Here is a 27,340-nt window from a genome sequence, read left to right as displayed (position 1 = left end):
CGTGACGGGAGCTATTTCGAAGTTGGCGCCGCTACTTCGAAGTAGTCGGCACGTGTAGACGCGGCCTTGGTGTGCTACACGGGGCGCTGTACTCAGAGCGAGGGGCACCTCCTTCTGGCCATGGCGGGGATTGGCTCTGCTGGGTCACACCCCCACCTGCGTCCCACTGCTCAGTCTCTCGCCTGGGGCGCTTCTGCTCCCATTTGGTAGCTGGGCCCACAGGCCTGGGCACTGAGGATCCCCCTTCTGGGCACAAGGCCTGTGTGAATGTCCCTGAGGGCCCACTGACCCTTCTCCACTGCCCCATAACGGTGTCACTTCCCCAGAGACTGGCAGGTGAAGTGATGCTGCCCTCCATGTGGGGTCCAGCCTAGGCACCCGGCCACATGCAGTCATGGTTTGCACAGCCCCAGTCCTTACTGCTGTGTCCCTGGGCTGCTCCCCGCCTCACCGCCTCTCACCTTGCCAGTGCCTGCAGCCCTTCTCTGCAGCTGCCTTCTGCCCTGAGCTCCTGGGCTTTGCACAGGTCCCAGGCCCCCTCAAGCTTGGCCCTAGATCAAATGGCACCACACGAGGGGACCGTCTTCCCTCGCCCACTCCGCTTCGTCTCTGACACTTCTGAATGCCTTTTTTGATTGCAACGAAGGGTCCTGTGGCACCTTATAGACTAACAGAAAAGTTTTGAGCATGAGCTTTCGTGAGCACAGACTCACTTCATCAGATGTGCTCATGAAAGCTCATGCTCAGAACTTTTCTGTTAGTCTATAAGGTGCCACAGGACCCTTCATTGCTGTTACAGATCCAGACTAACATGGCTACCCCTCCAATTTTTTGATTGCATTTCCTGACTATTTCACTCATCGTGTGCAGGATTTTCATATAGGATTTATCTCTGTCCTGCGACATGGTAAATTTGCACGTTGGGTTTGTAAAGCTGCACTTAGGAGGGCCACAGTTAAACAAATTAAAATGTTGCTTCCTCTGAGTTTATGGCAGCTATTTCAGTTTAAGTAAAATGAACTTGCAGGGAGACACTGAATCACGCTCCACCATTGGGTGGACCAGCAGCCGAGCATGCCATGGCAGGTGACAGCCTTAGAAGGTAACCCTGCTCCTGCTGCTCCACAGGTCGCTTTTCTCGCCTTCGCCATTGCGGACTGAAGCAGAATTGTCAGAGAAATCCAAAGACTGGTCAGAGACGTTGCCAAGAGATCCAGTTGCAAGTGGCTTTACTCTAATGCTTTTTCACTATTTGCATCCCTGAAGCCTTAAAACACCCAGGCACATTCACAATTACACAATGGAACGATGTTCACAACTTCTCAGCTCACTTCTCACAGCCCTTTACTCTTACATCTCCCCGAAGAACTAGCGACGCCTGTCCCCTCCCACCTTATACACACCCGGGGGGGGCTGGATGACCGTGCTTTAGCAGCTTCCTGGAAAATGTTCCCAGAGAGTCTGGAAGGTTCTGTGGCATTCTGGAAAGGCCCAGAACATTCTGGGAGGTCCGTGAGGAAGAAACCCCCATCCAGAATTCCTGAAACTTTTTACTTCCAATGTTTTATTGTCCCCTCTGTAGCTAATGACAGAACAGCAGCCTGACCCCCAGACACCCCACAACCTGGCAACCCAGGCAGTGCCTCTTCCTGCTGAGATGAGGCCCATCTCTAATTAATTCTCTGCCATGAGCAGCCTATGGGTTTAATTGGCCCAGCTGGCCACCTGAACTCCTTTCAGCCTGTGCATGGGGTGGAGTGACCATAACAATTACTCCCACTCAGGCCTGTAGTGTTTGGGCGTTGGGATGTCTCCTGACCTGCCTGAGCTGGGCCAAGGACATCCCTGTCTCATTCCAGGTGTCCCAGCCTGTCTGTCTCCTCTGGGGTGTCCCAGGACACCCTTCTCTGCAAGTCTAACTCTTCTGCAGCTTCTTCTACGGCCGGCTCAGCAGCCACTCCATGCGCATCCTCCATAGATTTCCTTGGCACCAGGGACATGGGAGCCTTGCTAAAAAGGGGTCGGATGGAGGGCTGGGGCCCATGGCTCTGAGGTGGGGTGGACCTGAAAGCAGCCCCCATCCATGTCCTTGCCCGTCTGACCCACTGCCCAAGATAGGTGGAAAGACCCAGGTTCCCCACAGCAGCCCACGTCTCTTCCCCACCCAGCTGCGGGCAGAAGCCTAGGCTTTCAAGCCACAGCCCAGCGATGAAAAGGGCCCTGTGGGCACCATCAGGGAGCTGTGGCATCCCTCTGCTTACGCAGGGTATCAAGACCCATCGAGAGCAGACCCCAACCTGCATCCCCACCTCCCGCCTCGCCATCCAGGGCAAGGGGGAAGTCCGTGGCTCCCCACAGTTGCCTGTGTGGGTTTAAGTCTCACCCTTCTTCTCTCCCACCCTCAAACCTGAGCTGGGGAGAGCCAGGCAGGCAGGTGAGGTGTGTTGGCATGAGCTCCCCAACACTCTGCCTCCACAGCCACTGGCCCTGGCTGGAAGAACCAAGTGGCACCTGAAACTGCCTGTGCTCCGAAGCCAGCCCTATGCTGTCCTGGCCAGGTGGTGGGGACAGAGGGATGAGGAGGGGAAGGGCGCGGTGTTTGCCCTGGTGAAAAATGGGCGGGACAGGCCTTGGTTCCAGAACCACTGCACCTGGTTGGAGTTCCTGTCCCAGCCTGCTTTGCTTCTCTGTTCATACCTAGCTTTGTCTGGCCCTTCTCCACCCCAGTCCCCTGGCTCCTCCTGACTCACTATCGTCTGGGTGGGTGGCCCACCTATCAGGCCTCTGGCAGTGCAACAGGGCGAAGGCAGGCTCCCTGCCTGTCCTGGCCCTATGCAGCTCATAGAATCACAAAACCCTAGGGCTGTAAGGGACCTCAGTGGGTCATCTAGTCCAGACCCCTGCTTCAAGCAGGATCAATCCCAACTGAGTTATCCCAGCCAGAACCTTGTCAAGCCGGAACTTAAAAATCCACCACCTCTCTGGGCAACGCATTCCAGTGCTTCACCACCCACCCGGTGAAGCAGTTTTTCCTAATATCTAACCTACACCTCTCCCTCTTCAACTTCTGACCATTACTCCTTGTTCTGCCATCTGACACCACTGAGAACAGTTTCTCACCCTCCTCTTTCGAGCTCCCCTTCAGGAAGTTGAAGGCTGCTATTAAATCATTGCTCACTTTTCTTTTCTGTAAACTAAACAAGCCCAAATCCCTCAGCCTATCCTGATAGGTCTTGTGCTCCAGACTCTTAATCATTTTTGTTGCCCTTCGCTGAACCTGCTCCAGCAAATCCACATTCTTTTTATACTGGGGGCCCCAAAACTGGACACAACGCTCCAGATGTGGCCTCAGCAGTGCTGAAGAGAGGGGAACAACCACTTCTCTAGATCTGCTCGAAATGCTCCTCCTCATACACCCTAGAATGCTGTTAGCCTTCTTGGCTACAAGTGGTCAGCATGTCTGGCTTTAGGCCCCTTTTTTGCTCATCCCTTTGCATGTTTGAAGTCTGTTCTCAGGCTGTGGCAAAGTAGGGTGTGTGGGGATGGTATTCCCCTGACTGGGTCACATGTGTTTCCTATTGTCCAGCAGTAACCCAAAGTATGTGCCTCAGTTTCCCTAGGCACCACATTAGTGCGCAGTGGTGATGGAAGTTTTGGTGTGATGACTTGGCGCATATAGGCAATGGGTTCCAGGCCCTTTGTAAGCTACACAGCCAGGTGGCACCTTTCTCCCCTGGGAAACAGGACAAAGTCGGGAGGAGGGCCTGGGGGGGGTTTGAATTGGAACTTTGGCTGTGGAGTGGGACGGTCTGGTGTGGTTGGAGAGGGAGAAAGGAGCCCAAGACCCAGCTAGGGGATCCCCCTCTGGGCCCTTCTCCCCATCTGGACTGTACTGATGGCTTCTGGTTTCTGTGCTGACAGGTCTGTTCCACGCTGGGTCCCTGTTGACTACTGAACCTTCAGCTCCAGTGGTTTGTGGCCAGTGCAGCAGCACACTGGTGCACCGCGAAAACTCTCCAAGTGGGCCATGAAACTGTCACTTTCCCCTCGCTGTGGCTCTGTGCAGGCAAGGCTGCCTGAGCCCCAGCTGGCCGGGGTTCATCCACTTCCCCCTGCGGCGGCTCTGCAGAGCCACCCTGAGGGGAAACGCTGACCCCGCAGGACTCCTTGCACCAGGAGGCACCGTAAATGCTGCTTCCTGGCCCAGACGAGCTGGCAGGGAGCCCAGCCTCACTCCCTGCTCTGGCAAGGGGCAGAGTGAAACAGCAGGAGTCGGCTGGAGCGCTGGGGTGCAGTTTCAATGACACCTCCTGGCTCTGAGGGGCTGGCGGGGTGTGGGAGCTGCTTTCGGTAGTGACTTGTTTACTTAATATCCCTCGCGTGGCGTTGAGCAGGTTTAGAAAACGTGCCCGTGCTCTCTGCGTAAGACAGTGTGTTGGGTGGTGGATGTGAATCACGAAAGCCTTGGCTCCTTGTTTAGATTGGTGCATGCGCTGCTCTTTTGTGAACCTCTCTGGTAAGACCATAACCATAGTAAAAGCACGCAAACGTGATGTTTATGAGCAATCGAGTCAGGTAAAAAAAGTGGGTGTGCCATGGAATTGTTTGTCTTGCTGAAGTGCGCCATGGTACTGAAAAGGTCGGGAACCATTGCTCAGTTCTCCCTGCTGAAGGACAGCCACATTTAACTGCAGGTGGATCACAGGGACTATTGACCCCATGGTCCTTGATGCAGGTCCCCCTGGTTTTCCCATGGCCAAACACACCCAGGTGTTTAACCTTTCCTCTGAGGTCAGGTTTGTAAACCTTTGATCATTTTTCTTGGTCTTTTCTGGGCTCCTCCAGTTTGTCCACAGTGGTCCCTGGTTGTACAGCTCCACACTGGACACAGAGCTCTGGCTGCGCCTCCCCAGTGCTGAGGACAATTGTGCTCCTAACAAAGAAAAAAACGTCCAGACTGGGTCAGACCCAAGGTCCACCTAGCTCAGTATCCTGTCTACTGACAGAGGCTGATGCCAGATGCCTCAGAGGGAGTGAACAGAACAGGTAATCACCAAGGCAACCCCTCTCCTGCCATCCATTTCCAGCTACGGACAAACAGAGGCTACAAGCACCATTCCTACCATCCTGGCAAATACGCATGTATTTGGTGACCCCAAGTTCTTTTGTTATGGGAACAAATAAATAAAATACCGTATTCACTTTCTCCATTCTAATGGTGATTTTATAGGCCTCTATCATATCCCTCCTTAGTCTCCTTTTCCTAAGCTGCAATGTCCCCGTCTTTTTAATCTCTCTTCATATGACATCCGTTCCAAACCCCTCATCACTTCTGTTGCCCTTTTCTGAACCTTTTCCATCTCCCCAGTCCTTCCCCGTTTCGTAGGCATGCGTTTGATCGATAAGCCTGTGCAGCACTCTTTCATCCATAGTCCAAAGTGTTAAGCACCCGACCTGGACTGACCCTTGTGGGATCTCACTACATACCAGCCCCAATTAGACAGTGATAATTACTTGACCTTATAGTATTTTTTTCTAAACAGCATTTCCCTTGTTCTTTTAATGAGAAAGCATATGGGGTGGTGTAGAACCCCTTATGAAAATCACAGTCAGCATTTCTCCTGCATCCTCCATCCACTCAGCCATCCTCAAAGGTAGAGTAGAGGCTGGTTTGGCAGGGTTTGTCCTTGACAGATCAATGCTGGCGATTCCATATTCCTTGTGGTGTCCCCATCCTCGTTAGAGGCTGGGAGTGGGCTATGGAGGTCACTTGAGGGTTAGCTGTCCAGTTCATTCCCCTCTGGAGAACTAGCATTGGCTGCTGGGAGAAGACGGGATACTGGGCTAGATGGATCTTTGGTCTGACCCAGGCCATTCCTATGAACTTATGTACCCAGCTGCTTACAACTAGTTGCTAAATCATTTGTTCCAGTATCTTTCCAGGTATTGAAGATAAATTGGCTGTTCTTGATTCCTGGGCTCACATGCCTCTAGCCACGCCCCAAACTTCCTACCTCTGCCATCCTTGGTACCCCTTCAGGACCATTTTTGACCTTCTGAAGTTTCCCTTGATGTGGTACTTAGACCTGCCCGGTGGCTTGGTAAGCTGGGCACAAGCAAACAGCAGGTGCTTTCATAAGGCTGAATATAAACACAGACATCTAGGCGCAAAGAATATCAGCCCTACTCACAGGTGGGGAGGTCCTGTCCTAGGAAGCGGCAAGTGTGAAAAACAACTGGGGGACATCACACATTAACAGTGGCGCATGAGATCCTGGTGTGATACCATGGCCAAGGGGAAGGCTGTGAGCTTTGGCTGCATAAACAGGGGAATCTGAGTAGGAGGAGAGAGGTTATATGACCTTTGCATTTGGCTGTGAGCAGAGCACTGCTGGAATATTGCTTCCAATTCTGGGGTCCCTAGTTCTGGAAGAAGGCTGTTAAATTGGGAAGGTTTCAGAGAAGAGTCATGAGAATCATTAAAGGATAAGGAAACCTGGCTCATCGGGATAGATTCCAGGTGCTCAATCTTTTCAGCCTAACAAAAAGAACCTTACGGGGTACAAACTTGATAATTACCTAGCTGGGGTAGAAAATTTTGACAATGGGCTCTTCAGCCTAGCAGATAAAGGTAGAGACCCATCAAGGTCTGGAAGATACAAATTCAGACTAGAAATAAAACCTAATTTTTAACAGTCAGGGTCATTAACCCTTGGGATAAGTTTCTCCATCACTGGTGGGTTTTATAGAAAGATGGGACGTTTTCTAATAACTCAGCTCTAGGAATTAGTGTGGAGCAGGTCTCTGGACTATAGTAAATGGGTGGTCAGACTAGAGGGGTCACTTCTAGGCTTGGATTCTCTGAATAAGGAAGACTTATGTCATGCCCAAGTTTTTAAGGGTGAATCTCCACTGGTTTCTAAAACTCCCCTCTCTGGGTTTCAGATCCCGAACTCCAGCCTCAGCCAGAATGTCTGCAAGATTAAATTTAGTGCTGTATTATAAGCCTACATCTGTAGACCTGGATTTTGAGATATACTAACAATGGGCTTTTGTTTGTTTGTTTGTTTGTTTGTTTTTATGGGTCGACGTTGCTTGTGGCACCACCAGTGCTCAGAGGTGAATTTTGCCAGGTAGGACTTTCAGTGAACTGGACGACCCCTGCCACTTGTTTTGTCTACAAGGAAACCGTGAATGGGACTAGAGCCCCACCCCACCCTGGCCACTCTCAATCACACCAGCTTCACTCTTGTAAGCTGCACCTCGGTCAGCATCCCAGGCATGGAAGCTTCTCACCTGTGGATCTCCATCCCCTTCTGCTCCATGGATGTGATTGGTCTGCTAGGGAACGGCCCACTGCTCTTCATTATCTTCAAAGAGCAGAGCCTGAATGAGCCCATGTACCTCTTCCTGGCCATGCTGGCGGCCTCTGACGTTCTGCTGTCTACTGCCACAATACCCAAAGTGCTCAGCATATTCTGGTTCCAGGCCGGGGAAATCATCTCCATTTCCTGCTTCACCCAGATGTTCATCATCCATTTTTTTTGTCATCGAGTCAGCCATCTTGCTGGCCATGGCGTTTGATCAGTATGTTGCCATCTGTGATCCCTGAGATACACCAGCGTCCTAACCCATGAGCAGGCAGAAAAAATCATGGCAGCATCTGTCATCCATGGGTTCTGCCTGGTGGCCACCCTCATCTTCCTTCTGAAAAGGTTTACATCATTCATCACCCATTCTGTGACCACGTGGGCATAGCCCAGCCGGCCGGTACTGATATAACTCTCAAGGGCTACGTCTACACGTGAAGCCTACATCGAAATAGCTTATTTCGATGTAGCAACATCTACACGTCCTCCAGGGCTGGCAATGTCGATGTTCAACTTCGATGTTGCGCGGCACCACATCGAAATAGGCGCTGCGAGGGAACGTCTACACGCCAAAGTAGCACACATCGAAATAAGGGTGCCAGGCACAGCTGCAGACAGGGTCACAGGGCGGACTCAACAGCAAGCCGCTCCCTTAAAGGGCCCCTCCCAGAAACAGTTGCACTAAACAACACAAGATACGCAGAGCCTACAACTGGTTGCAGACCCTGTGCCTGCAGCATGGATCCCCAGCTGCCGCAGAAGCAGCCAGAAGCCCTGGGCTAAGGGCTGCTGCCCACGGTGACCATAGAGCCCCGCAGGGGCTGGAGAGAGAGCATCTCTCAACCCCCCAGCTGATGGCTGCCATGGAGGACCCCACAATTTCGACGTTGCGGGACGCGGATCGTCTACACGGTCCCTACTTCAACGTTGAACGTCGAAGTAGGGCGCTATTCCGACCCCCTCATGAGGTTAGTGACTTCGACTTCTCACCGCCTAACGTCGAAGTTAACTTCGAAATAGCGCCTGACGCGTGTAGCCGCGACGGGCGCTATGTCGAAGTTAGTGCCGCTACTTTGAAGTAGCGTGCACGTGTAGACGCAGCTAAGGTCTGGTTTGGTCTATCAGTGGGCCTTGTAACCAAAGGACTAGATGCTGTGTTTATTGTTGTGTCCTACGTTCTCATCCCTTAGGCTGTCTTCCAGCTTCCATCCATGAACACCCGTCTGAAAGCATTAGGCACCTGCAGCTCCCGCACCTGTGTCATATTCATGTTTTACATCCCTGCCTTTTTCCCCATCTTTGCACATCACTTTGGTGGTGCTCACATCCCTCGCTATAGCCATATCCTATAGGCCAACCTCTTCATCATTGTTCTGCCCATGTTAAATCCCATCCTGTGTGGGGTGAGAACCAGACAGATTTGGGAACGAGTGGCCCACAGTTTCTGCACAGGGAGAAAAGGGTTCTCACGGCTGCAGCTGGTTCTGAGGCCAGTACTTCAGCAATTAAACTCACCAGCAATGGGGAAATCAGATTAGCATTGGTGAGTTGTTTGTACAGCACCAAACACAGTAACAGAATCTTAAAAATCATAAACATATAGAACAGCCCCCTCCTCTGTGACAGGACTAGGTCATCCCTGACATGCGTTTGTCCAATTTATGTTCAAAAACTGGGCCTCCACAACAGACGTTGAAAACCTGAATTACAGACCTGAGCTGGGCTCCTTTAGCCCCCTTTCTATGCCAGGCCCTTCACTCCCTGATAATCCCAGTAGCCTTTTTCTGCACCAGTATCAGCCTGGATTCTATAACTATCCTAGTATCTACACAATGCAACTGCTATTTTGAAATTATTTCAAAATAGTGGTTGCTTTATTTTGAAATTGGTAAACCTCATTCCAAGAGGAATAGCGCCTATTTCAAAATAAAACAAAACAGCAGAAATGTAGCACTTTAAAGACTAACAAAATGGGCTTCATCGGTGGGTCTGTCCCATGAAAGCTCATCACCAAATAAATCATTTTGTTAGTCTTTAAAGCGCTGCATTTCTGCGGTTTTGTTTGGTTGGCGTACAGACTAACACGACTACCTCTCCATTATTGTTTTGAAATAGCCATTTCAAAATAGGGGCTGTTAAGACGGGGAATAGAGCCTACTTTGAAATAAGCCACAGTACATCCACTGGCTCTATTTTGAAATAGGCTTTATGTGTGTAGACATGTTATTTTGAAAGAGCTGAGGGCTATTTTGAAATGCTTTTTTTGTGTAGCACCATAATTTTAATGTGTATAGCTGCAGTGCTTGGTAATAGTGATCATAATGTAATGACATTTGATATCCTTGTGGAAGGGAAAATAACAAAGAAACCCACCACAGTGGCACGCAACTTCAGAGCGGGGAACTAGGCAAAAAGGCATAAGTGAAAAGGACAGTGACAAAAGCCAAGTACCCATGAGCAGCATGAAAACAGTTTAAAAACATCACTAGAGAGGATCAAAGTAAACATATACCCCAACTGGTTAAAAAAGGAAACAGACAAAAAAAATACCACTACGCCTAAACTACAGAAGTTGGAAACAAAATGGCTTCCTTTAAAAACTGGAAGGCAAATCCTCTCGAGGAAAATAGGAAGTCAAATAAATATTGGTTAGGTTGGCGTAAGGGGGGATATCACAGAAGAATGGTTACAAGTGTTTTTACCCCTTCCCATATCACAAGAACAGGGATCACCCAATGGAAGTCATAAGCAGCAGGTTTAAAACAATGTCTTTTTGTCAGGAAGCATAAATGAAAGCTCAGAAGGTGCTGAAGTGCTTCGCCCAATCAGGGACTAAGCATAAATAATCCCAAAGGGCCTTACACAGTCTCTGGTGCAGACCCCCAAACTCACCCGGCATTGCGCTCCGCTCCTTTCCTGCCTGGCTCGCCTTTGAGTGAGGCGTGCAGGAATGCAGCCTTCGGTGAAAGCCCTGGCGTGAATTACATGAACCATCCTGGCTGGCTGAGCAACTCTGCCAGTGGCCCCGTACGGCCCTCGTGTTCTAAAAGAGATATTGTCTTCCTGCCAGGGAGCCCTTGGGAAGAAGCTGTGAAGGCTGCTGGGCTTTCACCAGGAGCAGCTGGGCAATTAAGCTAACACTTTAACCACGCGACAAGCATAAATCATGCTAAGGAGGTGAATAAGCTCGTGTTCTGTAGGAGCGGAGCTGGCCGGCGCTTGGGAGTGGATGACTGACCAAGCAGAACGTTGCTTTTCCTTTATTTTCCGAATGCCCGTGCCTCAGGCACAAACCGGCCCTAGGCCGATCAGTCGCCCTTTGGAGCGGAGATGCAGCCAGTGTTTAGAAATCCTTCTGCCTCCTTTGCAGGGTGGCTGCACAGTCTGACAAAGGCTCCAGCTGATGGCTGGGCATGCAAGTTGCATTTGCTTTATGGGTCAATGCTGTCCTCTTGAAACCGGGCACCTAAATAGTCGAAGTGGAAGTGTTCTGGTATTTTAGAGCTATGGAGCATCTATATTTGCTACTGAGTTCAGTGGGACCTTTCACATAAGAAACATGCCTTTGTGCTCCAGCATTAGCAGGCCATGAACTCTGTGAACTGGACAGTTAGACAGCTGGCATGTTGAGCCCACTGTCTGTCACGCTCGTCGAGTTTGTTTCATGCTCCTTGTACTCCCTCATCAGTCTGCTCCTCTTGTCATATACCTCCATTGTCAGCTCTTTTTGTTCCACATTTGTACAGGGCCTAGCACAGCAGGGCCGGGCCTATAGGGAAGTGGGGCTCCTGGGGACAAGGGTAATACATTACTCAAACGAAGCAGGGGTAACAAACAAGACCCTAATTCAATGAGGAGCTTAGCCTGAAATTCTTGGCCAGCCCCATTCATTTCAAGGCCACAGACTCAGGTGCTTGACCTGAGGCAAGGCCCAACAGACCTGGCAGAGTGCGACCCAAGGAGGAGGCCGGGGAAGAAGAGTCAGGTGGGGGGAAGGGGCACTGGGTAAGACACAGGTGATGACCAGTTTTCATGACAATGTTGTTGACCTATAAATAAATAGACATTGATGAAGTACAGAGACTGGTGCAAGGCCTCAGGCCTGACCTAAAGTTAGGCGATGAGCAGCTGTCAGGCCCCATCCAAAGCAGATGCCTGCCTGCAGGTTAGTTTCCAGGACACAACCTCAGCACCAGTCCTGGATAAAACACCCTGAACACACAGCCTCATCCCTGGCGGCCAGCACGAGCACGCCCAACCGAGCACGCGACCAAGTGGTTTGACAAAAAGTGATGAACGGTGACGCTGTGTCTGAAACCTCAGGACTACATCTACACTTACAGAAAACGTCGAAACAGCCATGCTAATGGCCAAATCGAAAATACTAATGAGGTGCTGAAATGAATATTCAGCAACTCATCAGCATGCCACCGGCCATGGCACTTCGAAAGCTGATCGGAATCAGGGGATTTCGATATCGGCAGGGTCCTTTCCAAAAGGACCCCCGTGCAGACGAGCCATGGGAGAGCGAACCGCGGCACTTTCGAAGTGCCAGTGACGGCAGCATGCTAATGAGATGCTGAATATTCATTTCAATTCCTCATTAGCATTCTTCCATTTAGCCATTAGCATGGCCATTTGCAAGTTTTTTGGAAGTGTAGATGTAGCCCAGGAACAGCAGGGCCTAGACGGGTGTTGAACAAGAGCATTTCTGCTTTTCACCGGCCCTGGCTGTTAGTTCCAAGCATAGCTGTGGCTGATGCCTTGTGCCATGATCTGGCCTCCAGCTCTCTCGACTGCCATTGGTAACTCATAACTCTTGGAACCCATCAAAACCCAAAAATAAACCAAAATGTCTTTTTTTACCTCCACATTTTTGGTGTTCATCAAACAGTGGCAAAGCACCTCCAGGAAATGGTTTTCTTCCCATGTTCTCTCAGAAAGTACGACTTTTTTTCTGGGCCGGCTCTGATTTTTTTAATTCTGCTTGGAATATTGGCGTATTTGTCTGTGACACAGAACTGCCTTTGACCGTGTAAGCTTTGAACCTTGCAGCGGCTGCGGCCGTCGCTCTCATACCTTCTGCAGAGGGATGCAACCCAGAAAGAAATAAACACAGAAGGGCGCTGAAAGTTTTACAGCCTTTTTATCAGAAATCATGAAATTCTTTTTGTTTTTCATCTTTTTTTTTCCACGTGACGTGACAGCTGTGCTGCTGAAATGGCTGGGAGCCCAAGAGCTTGTGATCGTTACCTCTGCATCTTCCCTTGCTTCCATCAGAGCTGGGGGATTTGCCCAGCAGCCTGGGACACCCTTTGCAGTCAGCAGCGCCAGCAGCTTTTCAGAGATTTTGCGCTTGCTGGAGGTTTGCGGCAGCTAGTGCCTGCAGCATCTGCTGAACAGTGAACTGCTGGCTTGGCCCTGTGGAGCCCGGGGTTTCAGCTGCAGCGAGCCCAGAGCTGGAGGGAGCTCGGCCTGTCAAGCCTGCTGCATGCCCCAGCCCTGCTACAGGAGAAAGGAACAGCTGTGGGACACCAGGCTCCCCCATTGCTAGAGCCTGTAGCCGCCGTTGAATCTGTGCCAGCACTTGGGTTTCTCTAGGGGCCGGCACGGCCGTCAGCCCTTCCGCGTGCCAGATTTGCTGATGGAAGTTCGGGAGGGGCTGCATCGGAAGCTTCCCCACAGTCAGGGGGCTCAGCAGCAGTGTCATTGCCCCTGGGTTGAGGTTCTGGCTGAGCGATGGCTGCACACCCCTGGCACTGGCTGCAGCCAGGATGTTTTGCACAAGCTGTCGGATGATCTGCTGCAGCAAGCTCTTGATGGCTGTGGTGATAGCAGCATTGGCTGTTCTTCCAGGCTCTGGATTGGCTCTGGTGTGGTTTTGTGCTGTGCAGTCACTAATGCTGCCGCTGCTGCTGCTGCTGCTGGCATTACTGGGGGAGCTGTATGGTGGAGTACAAGCCTGGGGTGAACTTCTTCTTGTACTCAGCAGGGTTTGGCTGCTGGTGAGGGATGTGCTGCTCCTCAGAGAAGCAAATGAATTCTCCCCAGCCTGTGTCTGCACTGGCATTAGCATTAAATCCGGGTGATCACCGCAGAGGTCCTGAAAAGTGCTTCCTCTGCCCAGGATGCTGGCCAGGGAGGTCAAGGCCTGGCTGGAGTCCTTCATGATTTCCCGCACAGTGGCCGGGTTCCGAGCAATCTCCAGCATAATCCTCAGCATGTCGGGAGCGCTCAGGAAGTGGCCAATCTCCGGGCTTTTTTCAATCAGTTGCTGCTTCAGAGGATTGTCCATGATCAGCTCGCTCATCAGGTCGGGGTTGGAGAGCCGGCTCTGGATGAAGGGGTTCTCCAGGAGCTGGATCATCATCTCAGGGTTGGATGTCAGCTGGCTCTGGAACTCGGAGAAATTGGTCGTGTTCAGGCCCAGGCGGATGACGAGCTCCTGCAGGCTGTCTGTCCTGAAGGTTGTGCTGCCAGCACAGTCTGCCCTGGACAGGTGGCTGTCCTTCCCCTTGGTGGTGGCAGCACCCTCCGGGAAGCCAGGGTGCTGACCCAGATGCTCCTGGTGTCTCCTTCTTGACTGGATGACGAGGTAGATGACGGCATCGTCATGGATGCCATGCTGGCTCAGGGTCTTGTGATCTTTCAATATCCTTCCAGCGAATATCAGCACAAGCCGGTCGGTGGGAGAGGAGAAACGGGCAGAGATGCTGGCCTTGAACTCCTTGATGGGCCTGTCCTTGGGCACCAGGAACTCCTCCTTCTGCCGGGGGGTCTTCACCATCACCTTGATAACTTCTGAAGAAGCAGCAGCCTCTAGCTGGGCTCTGCAGTGGTCTCCGCTTCTGACCATGCTCAGCAGAATGGTGCCTCAGTGATGGGACATTGGTCTGCGTCAAATAGGGGTGGGGACCAGAAGGGTAGGACACAAAGTCTTCTGCTTCCCCGCTATGGGCCCCGACTACTCAAGGGCCTCTGGAGAGCACCCAGGGGGGCTTCCTCAGTGCCTCCAACCAAGGCCTGAGCACCTGCACTGCTCTGCTTCTGCAGCAACCTGCAGCTTTTTCCAGCACTGCCTGCAGCCTCCACTGTCTTCACTGTGACATCGCTGCTGATGTCATAAACTACCATGGGGCCAGTGGGTGATGTCATCCATGTCCTCTCCATTAACTCCCATGCAAGCAATCTCTTGGAACCTCAATTTGGCAATTTCCTGGCATAGACCTACATTCCTCCTTCCCAGTGGCATCAGAAGGAGCAACTAGACCAAAGGCAATGGAGAGGTGCCTTCTTACGTCACAGGTGAATTTGGCTCCAAATTGGTAATAACCTTCGTTCTGAAAATGAATAGTTCTGGGAGCCTTACTCAGTCTGTGCTCAGTGGTTAGGGGAAGGAGGCATTTCTCTCATCCATCACTCCAGCGTGAAGTTAGTGTCATCCTGCTTCATTGGATTTGATGAGGGTGAAGTTGCGGGGACGGGGTTGTAGCAGCCACCTGTCATTCAGAAGAAATGTGCAGAAACAAGTGAGCTCCTTTACTGACCAAACCATTGGAGCCACCAGGACACAGGCTGGGTGTGAGCAGACGCTGAGGCATGCGGCCCAGTGGTTTTGCCTGGAGAAGGATCTGGCACAGGAAGATAGAACTGTATGTGTTTGGGTGGCTCTGAGAGAGATACAGCAGAAAGCCTAGAGAAGAGGGGAGAGAAGGCAGAAAAGAACAACTGAATTACACTGAAGCACTGGGGGAGCCACCCTGGGAAAGGTCAGAGAGGGCTTTTCAGCAGAGTGCTGGCAGACAGAGGCTTGGAGCTGCTAACAAGAAAACAATCTCCTTTTGCTTGGCTCCTGCTGGAATCAAGTAGCCAGGACTTCCTACTTGCCGAGTAAAGGAACAGGTGTCCATCAAACAAATACGTGACTCTGTTGTCCATTTCTCCTCCTAATGAAACAACAGGCAGGGCCCCCTGCTTTGACCAACTGCTCAGGCCAAAAGGGATAACAAAGTGGATGAAGATTTACTGAACATAAGAATGGCCATACTGGGTCAGACCAAAGGTCCATCCAGCCCAGTATCCCGTCTGCCGACAGTAGCCAATGCCACGTGCCCCAGAGGAGGTGAACTGAAGGCAATGATCAAGCGATTTGTCTCCTGCCATCCATCTCCCACCTTCGATAAAAGGCTAGACACCATACCTTACCCCTTGCTAATAGCCATCTATGGACCTAATCTCCAAATATTTATCAAGCTCTTTTTTAAATTTTGTTAGAATGCTGGCCTTCACAGCATCCTCTGGCAAGGAGTTCCACAGGTTGACTGTGTGCTGTATGAAGAAAAACTTTCTTTTATTAGTTTTGAACCTGCTACCCATTAATTTCATTTGGTGTCCTCTAGTTCTTATATTATGGGAACAAGTAAATCACTTTTCTGTATTCACTTTCTCCACACCATTCATGATTTTATATACCTCTATCATATCGCCCCTCAGTCTCCTCTTTTCTAGACTGAAAAGTCCCAGTCTCTCCAGCCTCTCCTCATATGGGACCGGTTCCAAACCCTTAATCATTTGAGTTGCCCTTTTCTGAACCTTTTCTAACACCAGTATATCTTTTCTGAGGTGAGGAGACCACATCTGCACGCAGTACTCAAGATGTGGGGGTACCATAGTTTTATATAGGGGAAGTAAGATATTCTTTGTCTTATTCTCTATCCCTTTCTTAATTATTCCTAACATCCTATTTGCTTTACTGACTGCCGCTGCACACTGTGTGGATGTTTTCAGAGAATTATCCACTATAATTCCAAGATCCCTTTCCTGATCTGTTGTAGCTAAATTTGCCCCCATCATATAGTATGAATAGTAGTAGTAGTAGTGTAGGCATCCTTCAGTCTGCATAGACTATGGATCGCGCCAAGTTTCAATTGAGGACTTCATTTACAGCGTCTATTTTGACTATGAAGACCCACGCGAGAGTGACAGTCCTTGCTGCATCTCTTGCAGATGTGGTGGGTGTCTGGCAAGTCCTTAGTGTGCTTTCTGTGCGCTCGCTTCTCCTCTGCTAGCTGTCTGATCCTCATCTCGCCCTTCTGAAGGCCCTCGTGTAACCCCTGCCTCCATCTGCTGCGGTCGTCTGCTAGTTCTTCCCAGTTGTCCAGCTCGATGTCTACCTCTCTGAGGTCTCTCTTGCAGACGTCTTTGTAGCGCAGCTGGGGGCGTCCAGGAGGTGTTTTGCCAGAGGCTAGCCCACCATACAGGATGTCTTTTGGAATCCTTCCATCATTCATCCTGTGGACGTGACCAAGCCAGCAGAGCCGATGCTGCCTGAGGAGGGTGTGCATGGTTGGGATTCCAGCTTGCTCGAGGATGGCGGTGTTGGTCACTCTGTCCTTCCGTGATATTCCAAGGATGCGCCTGAGGCAGCGCAAGTGGAAGACATTCAGCCTCTTTTCCTGGTGGGCATACAGGGTCCAAGTCTCGCTGCCGTAAAGGAGGGTGCTGAGGATGCAGGCTCTGTAGACTTGCATTTTGGTGTGAGTGTTCAGCTTGTTGTTATTCCACACTCTCTCGCTGAGTCTGGACAGAGTTGTGGCCACTTTTCCAATCCACCTCTTTAGCTCAGTGTCCAACGACAGGGTGTCAGTGATGGTGGACCCGAGGTAAACGAACTCATGGACGACCTCTAACGTATAGTTGTCAATGCTGATTGATGGGGATTCAGCAACATCCTGACCGAGTACGTTTGTCTTCTTTAGGCTGATGTTAAGCCCAAAGTCCTTGCATGCTTTGGAGAACTGATCCAGCAGTTTTTGAAGCTGGTCTTCTGTGTGAAACACTACAGCAGCATCGTCTGCGAACAGCATGTCTCTGATGAGGACTTCTCACACCTTAGACTTGGCTTTCAGCCTTGCAAGGTTAAACAGTTTCCCTTCAGATCTTGTGTGCAGCAAGATGCCCTCTGTTGAAGATCCAAAGGCATGCTTCAGGAGGTGTGCGAAGAAGATCCCGAACAATGTCGGAGCAAGCACGCATCCTTGTTTGACGCTGCTCCTGATTCTGAAAGCATCTGATAACGCGCTGTCATATTGGATGGTTCCTCTCATGTCTTCGTGGAACGACTGGATCATCTTGAGTAACCCTGGAGGACAGCCTATCTTGTATGAATAGTATGAATAATTGGGGTTATTTTTCCCAATGTGCATTACCTTACACTAACCCACATGAAATTTAATTTGCCATTTTGCTGCCCAGTCACTCAGTTTTCTGGTCCCAATGGGGGGGAAAAGAGGGTCTTTGAAAAAACCATAGCCCAAACTTTAAACAACCTCAGCAGCTGTAGACAGATGGGGGCCACATCTCTGCCTATCACCCCTGTCTATAATGTTCCTCAGCAAAATGCTATTGAAACTGAGCTACACCAGTTAAAGTGGAGAGGGCAAGACAAAGGATGGACAGATGTTTCCCAAAGACCCTTAGAATATTTCTTGAAGAACTTCCTATCTGCAATTCCCTGAGCTTTCCAGTCAGCTCCTCCTTGCTCCACGTACTTCGCACAGTTACCACAGTCATGACCTGTAATTCAATGGACCATCCACAGAAACATTAGCCTATAAAAGAGGCAGCACTCAGCCAGCCTAGGCCTCAGGAAATGCAAACCTGCTGCCCAATCAAACCTCTCCTCATGGCAGATCCAGATTCCCAGACCACCCCCCACCCAGCCCCTGACTCTCTCTGAACCTGTAGTAACTGCCGCACCTCCCCCAGACAGGGGGGCTGGAAAAAGGTCCTCAGGATGGCCAGAAATGGAAGATTGTTGAGTGTGTTTCTGTGTGCTCCAACCCCACGGCAAAGCTCCACTGGCTTCTGTCAGACTCTGAGAGGCTGACTGAGATACCTATCCCAGTCATTAGCCCCACTTCAACCTGGGGCCCCCTCCCAGGACAGGCACCTATCCCATGCCCTTCTCTGGAGCCTCGGGGGAGTTTCTAGGCCCTAAAACAACGGGGACAACGTGCGTCAACTCTTGGCCAAGCCACCAAATATGGGTGTGTCCTTGGGTGAGTCCCAGCACCATGTGTGCCCATCTATGAAATGGGGAAAGGGTAAAATGCTGCCCTAGCTCACTGGCTCCCATAAAAAGCCCCTTCGTAGCACAGCGGCCTTGCTGTGGAAGTGACTGGGGACTGAACAATGAGGCCTGGCGCAGGGGGAAAACTGTCATTCACGTTTCCCCTCCTGCTTAGCAGCACCCGAAACCGCTCTTGAGGAGTGGGCTTGATTCCCCAGCAACGTTCGACCACTATTTCTCGTTGCACTTCACCTCCCTTGCAATGGCTTACAGAACTCTCCTCACGAGCCATGGTGTACCCGCCGAACAGTATGGTTTTCCTATTACCATATGGAAAAGCCTCCCCTGAAGCCTGCATGAAGGGCAACACTCATCAACGGTAAAGCAGGGAGTCAGCAGGAAGAAAGGCAGAAAGCAGAAGAAGGACAAATCCCTGGGGGGAGAACTCACTTCCAAGACACAGCTTCAGACCATGAACATGAGGTGCAGTAACCAGCACCCAGAGAACTGATTTGGTGGCCAACAGAGGAAGTTTGCCAGACTTTATCAGGAGTGGTGAACATGGCACTGAGTGCTTAGCATGTCTTCTGCTTGCTGGGTAATTGCCAATAAATGGAGAATAAGAATCTGACTGTGTTAGGCTTTTTCAGTAGCAAAGATCCTGCAGATCCGCAGTGAATTACACCCTGAGCCTTGGGAACTGGGAAAGGGGGTGTACCCATGAAGAGTGGAAGGGATAAAGAAATTTGGCGGGTAACAAAGGCAGGGGGGTCAGAGCCTGCTGGACCTCATAGGAGATGGAGGGTGATTTAATTTCTGGTGGTTAACGTCAATGCCACCACACACACACACACACAATAGTATTTCCATTAATAATAACCAAAACTGGAAGCTAGGCAAGCAAAGGAAGAGCATTGTGTTAGATCTGGAGTGACCCTGGAAATACCAGTGTTCTCTCATGCGGTTTGGGCTGTATAAAATTTAAACAAAGAAACTCTGGTTAGTTGGACTCAAGGCACAGGAAATAATCAGCTCATTTATTTTTATACGATCATGAGATGAGAAGGAAACCACGAGAAAAGGGGACCCAGCCATGAATGTTGTCCTAACCCACCCCTAAAATTCCCCCATCTGACTTCAGCTGGTCTAATAACCAGCAACAGCACCTCTTCTTTGTCCTAAAGCCAGGATAGTGTTGGGTTCCTTGTCAGGGTTTTTCCTCACCGCTGCGGAGAGCAGTATGATGGGAAGGTACCTCCAGGCCCAATCCTGCTGGCACTTACAAGTGTATGCTGAGGGGTACAGAGTATAGATCAATATGTTTATGTTTATACATTGGCCTTTGAATTCCACAAAGGATTGCCTGTGTAGAAGTTCAGCCAAGGTATTGGGTTGGGAAAATAATTCCCGACATGTTTAGTTTGGAAAAGAGAAGTCTGAGAGAGGACATGGTATTACTTGTCAGGTACCAAAAAAGGTGTTACAAGGAGGAGAGAGAAAAATTATTCTCCTTAGCCTCTGAAAATCAGACAAGAGACAATGGCCTTAAATTGCAGCAAAAGAGGTTTAGATTAGACATTAGTAAAGATTTGCTAATTGTCAGGGTGGTCAAGTACTGCAAAAAATTGCTTAAGGTGGTTTTAGAAACTCCGTCACTGGAGATATTTCAGAACAGGTTGGATAATATCTAAGAGAGATTGTATAGGTGGTGCTTGGTCCTACCATCAGGGCAGGGAACTGAGCTTGACCTCTTGAGATTCCTTCCCATTCTAGTAGTCTATGATTCTGTGCTCTCCTCTGGTGTGCCTTTGTCTCACCAGGAGGTCTAACAGGGCCTACAGAGTTTAGAAAGACACATTCCATTGGCTTCCAATAGGCTTGACTTCCAATGCGGCTGCTGCTCCCGCACCACTGAGGGGTTTGAAAATTCCCATCCCAAGGGAGCCAAATGGATTTTGTCTCTTTTTGGCCCAGGAGGAGTGAGGACCAAGAAAGGGATGGGCTGAGCAGCTCAAAGACGAAGGTCCGCAGCCAGCCAGCCCAGTGCTGACAGGGCAGCTGCCTTCTTGTTTTTCCCTTCTATCTAAAGGAGGCACGTCTGGCCCTGGCATTCCTTCGCCAGAGAGCAACTTGATTGTGGGATGTGTCTCCTTCAATTCCCAGCCTGCCTTCCCCGCTTGCCAGAGTCACTGGGCATGGCACAGGGAGTTGATCAGTGACAAGGGAAGGGAAGCTGCCTTCAGGGTCGCTGATGAGCTTTCATTACAGAATGGGGAATTGACAGTGACAGATCTGTGAAGCAGCAGGCCCACTGTCCTGCCCCGTAGCCCTGATGCAGGCAGAGTTTGCACATGGGGCATAGAGGGGCTGGCCAAGTAGTACCTTTTGCCCAGGAAGGAGGACAAAGATTGAAGGAGGGGCTGATTGGGGGGAATGGGAGGAGGCTGTGGGGTAAGTGGGTTAGTCAGAGCTGGCTTGGTGTGCAGGGAGGGAGTCCTGTCCTTAGCTCTGGGCCACCTTTCCAGGAGATGGATTCTACTGACTGGTTCTGGTTTCTGTGCTGACAAGCCTGTTCTATGCTGTGTCCCTGTCATCGAATCAGTCTTCTGCTCTATCTGCTGTCTGAGGGTCACCTCTGACTGGGGATGAGGCTATGGGGCCTGCGGACTCCCCACATCTTTGGAGACACCAGGATTTGTCCTGATCAGCAGAGGTTTCAGTAGATCTAGTCCAGAGTGCATTGGACCAGTTGGGGATGTTCATACGCTAAACATAAACCTAAGCCAAGTTCACTCAGTTATTTCCATGGGTCTGATTCCACCCTGCCCCTTATAGATTCACCTGCTCCTCTGCAGAATATGTGTGGAATACTTTTTCACACCCATCTGGCACATAGCAGCAACTCCACATACACTACATCACACTTTTCAGCGGTGTACCTTTTGGTAATAAGGAGGTCAATATAAGTATGATCAGTGGGTAAACTGAGGTACATAGAAGGGAAGTAAGCTGCCCAAGATTATCCAAGAGGCCTAAAGCAGTGTTAGGCATAGAAGCCAGGTTTTCTCAGTCTGTCAAAAATACCAAATTAGTTTGACAGTGTCTATATTCCACAAATTCATGTTCATTAGCATTAATTATATTATCCTTAATTATTTATTAATCAAATCCATTATCAGCTATTTGGTTATCTTGTCCAATGTCAGACTGATGACTATTACATTTGCTTTCTTCCAGTCTTCTGGAATTTCCCTGATGATGTTAATCAATATTAGTACTGCAGTGAGTGCCTGAGACAGCTCTTTTAAAACTCTTGCATGCATTTTCTCTAGACCAGCTGAGTTAAAAATGCCCAACTTTAGCATCTGCTGATTAATAACCTCCACCAGCAAGAACGGAATGGAAAGTGTGTTGTCATCATTATATGATATGGCTATTATCTGTATATTAGTAACACACAAGGATTCCAATCAGAAATCAGGGTCCCACCAAGCTTGACATTCTCCCGGTTACATAAAACAGCCTGCACTTCAGAGTGCTGACAGTCTACGATTAAGACAGTGCACAACAGGTGAATAAAGAAATGAGAGGGAAAGATGGACAGCCTACCAGCTGACAGGTGTGTTTGTGTAAGTTCATCATCACAGAGGTCTTGACAGTCCATCTAAGTTCTGCATCTGATCTGTGCTGGAGGGGAGTGTCTGATAGTTCCTCTGAGCCAAAAGGAGCAAAGACCAGATGAACCAGGCCCCCATGTCCCTCAAACCCTCCTTCCAAGCAATTCGGTTTCATTTAGAAGGAATCTGCTGGTGAACTTCGTTGCTCCAGTTGGGGCCCTGTGATGCTGTTCAACAGCAGCAGCTCACTCCCAGTCCATGACTCTCACCGTTCTGCACAGGTCAACAGCCTCTCCTCCCGCTGCAGCAGTGAAGCCCCCAGGCCTGGGAAACCAGGCGGGTTACACGTTCCCAGATTTGTCTCGTTCTCACCCCATAGACGATGGGGTTCAGCATGGGGGGCACAATCACGTAGAGATTGGCCAACAGGATGTGAATGTGTCCAGGGATACTGTGACCAAAGCGGTGAGTGAGGAAGGAAAAGAAGGCTGGAGTGTAGAACATCAGGATGACGCAGAAGTGGGAGCCACAAGTACTAAGAGCCTTCAGCCGGGCGTCCTTGGAGGGGAGCTGGAAGACAGCCCTAAGGATCAGTGCGTATGACACAGCAATGAACATGACATCCAGCCCTGACGACAGCAGGGTTGTGGTGAACCCGTACCAGATGTTGGCTGTTATATCAGCACAGGCCAGCCGGGCTATGCCCATGTGCTCACAGTATGTGTGGGGCATCACGTTGTGTCCACAGTACGGTAGCCTCTTCAGAAGGAAAATCGGTGGGAACATGATACACAGCCCTCGGACAACAGCCGTCACAGCGATTTTCCCTATCATTGAGTGAGTGAGGATAGTTGGGTATCTCAGGGGATAGCAGATGGCCACGTACCGGTCGAACGCCATGGCCAACAAAACGCTTGACTCTGCGATGAAGCTAAAATGGGTAAAGAACATCTGGGTCACGCAGGCATCAAAAGAAATTTCCTTGGCGCTGAACCAGAATATGGCCAGCATCTTGGGCACAGTTGCTGTGGATAACATGAGATCAGCCACCGCTAGCATAGCCAGGAAAAGGTACATGGGCTCATGCAGGCTGCGCTCTGTGACGATGATGAAGAGTACAACAGAATTGGCAAAAAGGGCAGCAATGTACATCAGGCAGATGGGGACCGAGATCCAGATGTGAGACTCTTCCATGCCTGGGATGCCGGTCAGGATGAAGGTTATAGGATCAAAGCTGCTTTGGTTGAGAGTTGGTATGTTGGGCCCTGGGTTTGAACTCACCATGGCTCTGTAGAGTAAGACAATCACATGAGTAACTCCTTTGATTACCTGGGGTGCACAGGACTGAGCTGGACCAAGCATACTATAACAGGGAGAATCAAACCTGGACCTCTGGAGCTTAATGCAGGGGCCTCTACAGTGTGAGCTAAAAGCCATCGGGCACTCAGCTAAGGCTGTGGAGGAGACTAGCTCTTCCCTGTGTAAGTTCTCTAGGTGTCGCGACATGGACAGTGACCCACACCCAGTAGGTACGTGGGTTGTGGGTTACAATAACACTCCCACCCCTTGCAAAGTTCCGCTTCTGAAATGACTCTACCGCTGCTTTTGGCACTGGGTGGCCAGAAGTGAGAGTGGTAACATCGTACCGTGCTATCCTTACTTGTGTGCTCTGCTGCTGACGGAGGCTCTGCCTTCAAGTCTCAATTCCTGGCCAGCAGCCACCCCTCCAGCTGCCCAGCTCTACAGGCAAGGCAGCTGCCAGCAGCGGCAGAGACGTAAGAGTAGTAAGAGTAGCAATACCCTCCACACAGTAGCTTTGGGACTCCCCCACCCACCCACACACAACTCCTTTGTGGGCTAGGCCCTCTTCATCGCTGTGACATTTCAGATTAAATATCTGAAATCACAAAATCTACCATTTTTAAAATTTTATGACCGTGAAATTGACCAAAATGGACTGTGAATTGGGCAAGGCCCACAGCCCCAGCTAGTTCAGACCCCCATCCATTTTATGTGCAGCTGGGCTTATCTTTTCCTGGGTTTGAACTCCACATTTTATCTGCCATTTCGTTGCCTCATCAGCTTGTTTTATGAGGTCCCTTTGGGACTCTTCGGAGTTTGCTTTTGACGTAACTGTCCTCCATAATTGGGTGACATTTGCCACAGCACTGTTGACTCACTTGTCCAGATCGTTTAGGATGATGTGGAACGGCACAAGGCCCAGTAGGGAGACGTGGGTGATCCTGCTACCATTCTGCTCTATGACAATGGCTTATTAATTCCTACCCTTTGTTTCCTGTCTTTTAACCGTTACTGACCTATGAAATGACTTTCCCTCTTAGCCCGAGACTGATATGCTTGAAGATTTTTACTACATTTAACTCTCTGCTTCCTTGCACACTTATTGCTACACCCCCAAGCCCATGACCTACTTTGTCATTCTGAGGTGTTTTTTTTAAACCCTGGTATTACCATATCCCACTGATTATCCTCATTCCACCAAGTGTCTGGGATGCCTGTTATATTTATAGCCCCGCTGAGTAGCTTGTACTCAAGTTCATTCATCTTAGCATGTAGATGTCTAGCATTTGTACAGAAGCTTGTGTAAAATCTGCCAGTTTAGAGCAGTGTTTTTTAAACTTTTTGAGACCATGGCAATAACATTAACAATTAACATTAACATAACAATAACATTTTTATATGGAAGACCTATGAAAATTTTCTTCAAAAAATTGTTGTCAGACTAAACAAAAAAAAATCCAAAGCTACAACAACAACTACAACAACCCCACCCTCCAGCAACATATACAGCAAAACCAAATCAATTACAGGTTGAAACTCTCTAGCTTGGGACCTGACCAGTGTCAGAGGAGAGAATTTGCTGGACCACAGGAGGTCAATACTTTCGAGTACTTTATCAACACTTCCACAGTTTACTGGGCTCTTAGAAGACATTTGGAGGTAAATTACAGCTAAATAGCCGCACAGAATGCTGATAGCCTGGGCTGGTGGCTGGAAGCAAACTTTATGGGACCCCGGAAGACTTGGCTGCACCCAGGATGTGTTTGTCCAGCTAACTAAAATCATGCCGGATGACGGATGTTGCCAGTTGGGAGAGCTCTGGATTAGAGAGGTTCAACCTGTAATTGAATCAGGTGTCATAATAATGAAGAAGTAACATTGTGTCCGGTTTTAATAACAGAAAATACAGCCCCTCGGTGTATGATATCAAACAAGTGTCAGACACACCCGCGAGCTGCTCCCAGACCACCAGTGTCGCACAGAACACAGTTCAAGAAATACGGCTCTGGACCAGTCTGCCTCCCTGTGACATCACTGAATGTCCCTCTTTTTCTGCCACTGTTTCTCTTCCGTCCCTACCTGCACTCCATCCACTTCTTTGGGCTCCTGTTTACTAGGATGCAAAGCAGGGACGTGAAACCGAAGGCCCGGGGGCTGGATCTAGCTGACGGGCTCACCTGGACCTGGCCCGTCAGGCTCAGGGCTCCCTGCCCCCTCCCCTGCAGTGGTGCAAACTGGGGCCGGTGCTGCAGTCACCAGGGGTGCCAGCAGTGCCAGCTATCTCACACCGCTGTGGGGTGGGGGAAAGCCCTGAGCCTGATGCAGGCAAACCAGAGCCGGATGCAGCTGTGGCTCTGCCAGGCAGGGGGACTGCCTCTGTGTGCTGTAGTAAAGGGCTCCATGCAGGCACGGTGGCCTCTCTCTCCCATGGGACAAATCACAGCCAAGGAGAGAGGTGGGGGCAGTGCTGGCAGCCCTGAAGCACGCAGAGTCAGGTGGAGTAACGTGCACTGCCCCCGACCAACCTGCACCAGGTAGGCCCCTGCACCCCCTTCCCTGCCCCTTCCCTTGCAGAGCCTGCTCCCCCAAACTCATCCTGCACCCTCCCTCCCACCCAGACCCCTCACCCCAACCCTGCTCCCACACCCCCTCTTCCCCATCCCACTCCTGCACCCTTCCCCTGGCGGCTCACCCATCAGCAGCCCCCTCCTGAGCCCTATCTCCTGCCCAGACTGCACTTCCCATCCAGCCCACGCACCGGCGGTCCCCTCCCTTGCATCGATCCCCTCATTTTGGCCCCATTCCAGAGTCGGGGGCGGGGGAGGCACAATATTGCCTAGCCTCAGTTGGGGCCACAGCTGGGAAGGTGGTGGGTTATTTATTTATTGAGCTTCTCCCTTGGACGTGGCCCCCGGCTGATTTTGCTGTGGGTCGGGGCACCTGAGTCAGAAAAGGTTCCCTGGCCCTGCTGTGAATATCTCCTATCCTCCCTTCCAGGACGTGTCTGGCCCTGCATGTGGACCTGGAAGCCTCTCAGACACTGCTACCATAAGCCTCATGAGATCGCCAGCTGTCGCACCCGGCAGACAATTCACCCCTGGGGCATGGCGAGCCCAGCTGGCTCTATGTCTAATAACCCAAGCATGGAGTTTGGAATCGCACAGGACAGCCTGTAGCCAGTGCCTCTCAGGGGAGCCCTTTCTCCCAGCTAAGCATTTCCTGCCTTTCAGCATATTTCAGAGGAGCACTGAGCGGCCCGAACCCAAACATTTGATGCAAAGCACTCACCAGGACCCTGGGCTGGCTGGGATTGAAGAGCCTGAGCCTGTCAGCTGGGCTGGGACCTGCGGTTGGTGGGAATCAGCACTGACTGAGGCTGGCCTGTGGGGATATTAATGTTGCCTCCTCAAGTATCCCAGCAGTGAGGCCCAGGCAGGCTCCTGGCCTGGCTGAATCTGAAATCATTAACAATTAACAGGCACTAACCCACTCAGCTGGGTTCACCCGTTTCCTGCTTTTCCATCATTTGCATTACAAGTGGTTTTACTTGCCCAACCTGCTGGGCCCTGAGTGGCGCTTACACTGAGCACATGAACCAGTTACAATGGGCATGGGGCCGGGCTCAGAAAGGCATTCAGAATGTCACAGACCAGGCACTTTGTCTCAGGGCGGCTGCTACCTCGGGTACAATATCCCCTTTAGCTTTGTGAAAATATTTTCATGAACAGCAACGCCTCCCAAACCTCATATCTACATGTGGCAGCTGCTGCTCTGCGGGCTGGGCTGTGGGAAGGATTTCTGTGTCACCCAAAGATGCAACAACAATGACATCTCTCCCACGGCTGGGAAACCAGAGATGATTTATTTTCCAGTGGCAGAACAACGAAGGCTACATGGTTTCACCCCACATTACCGTTCCTCTCTGGATCTTCATAAATGGAACAACCTCCGTGTTTCCGGTGCAGGCCAGAGAAGACAAA

The 27,340-nt window shown here is 50.5% G+C and overlaps 1 protein-coding gene and 1 pseudogene across 1 annotated transcript; both read right to left on the bottom strand.

The window, feature by feature from the left end:
• Positions 1-12,711: 12,711 nt before the first annotated feature.
• LOC142002521 (ubiquilin-1 pseudogene) lies at positions 12,712-14,251 on the bottom strand (annotated as a pseudogene).
• Positions 14,252-19,487: 5,236 nt separating this feature from the next.
• Positions 19,488-25,482, bottom strand: LOC142002516 (olfactory receptor 52B2-like). The gene is made up of 2 exons (XM_074978683.1): positions 25,440-25,482; positions 19,488-23,346 (listed from the first exon to the last, which is right to left on the bottom strand). Exons 1-2 carry the CDS (start codon positions 25,448-25,450, stop codon positions 22,341-22,343), a joined length of 1,017 nt encoding a protein of 338 aa, XP_074834784.1. The 5' UTR covers positions 25,451-25,482; the 3' UTR covers positions 19,488-22,340.
• Positions 25,483-27,340: the final 1,858 nt, after the last annotated feature.

The sequence above is a fragment of the Carettochelys insculpta genome, chromosome 1, assembly GCF_033958435.1.
Source record: "Carettochelys insculpta isolate YL-2023 chromosome 1, ASM3395843v1, whole genome shotgun sequence".
In the NCBI taxonomy this organism is placed as follows: Eukaryota; Metazoa; Chordata; order Testudines; family Carettochelyidae; genus Carettochelys; species Carettochelys insculpta.
This window is presented reverse-complemented; position numbering and strand designations above follow the sequence as displayed.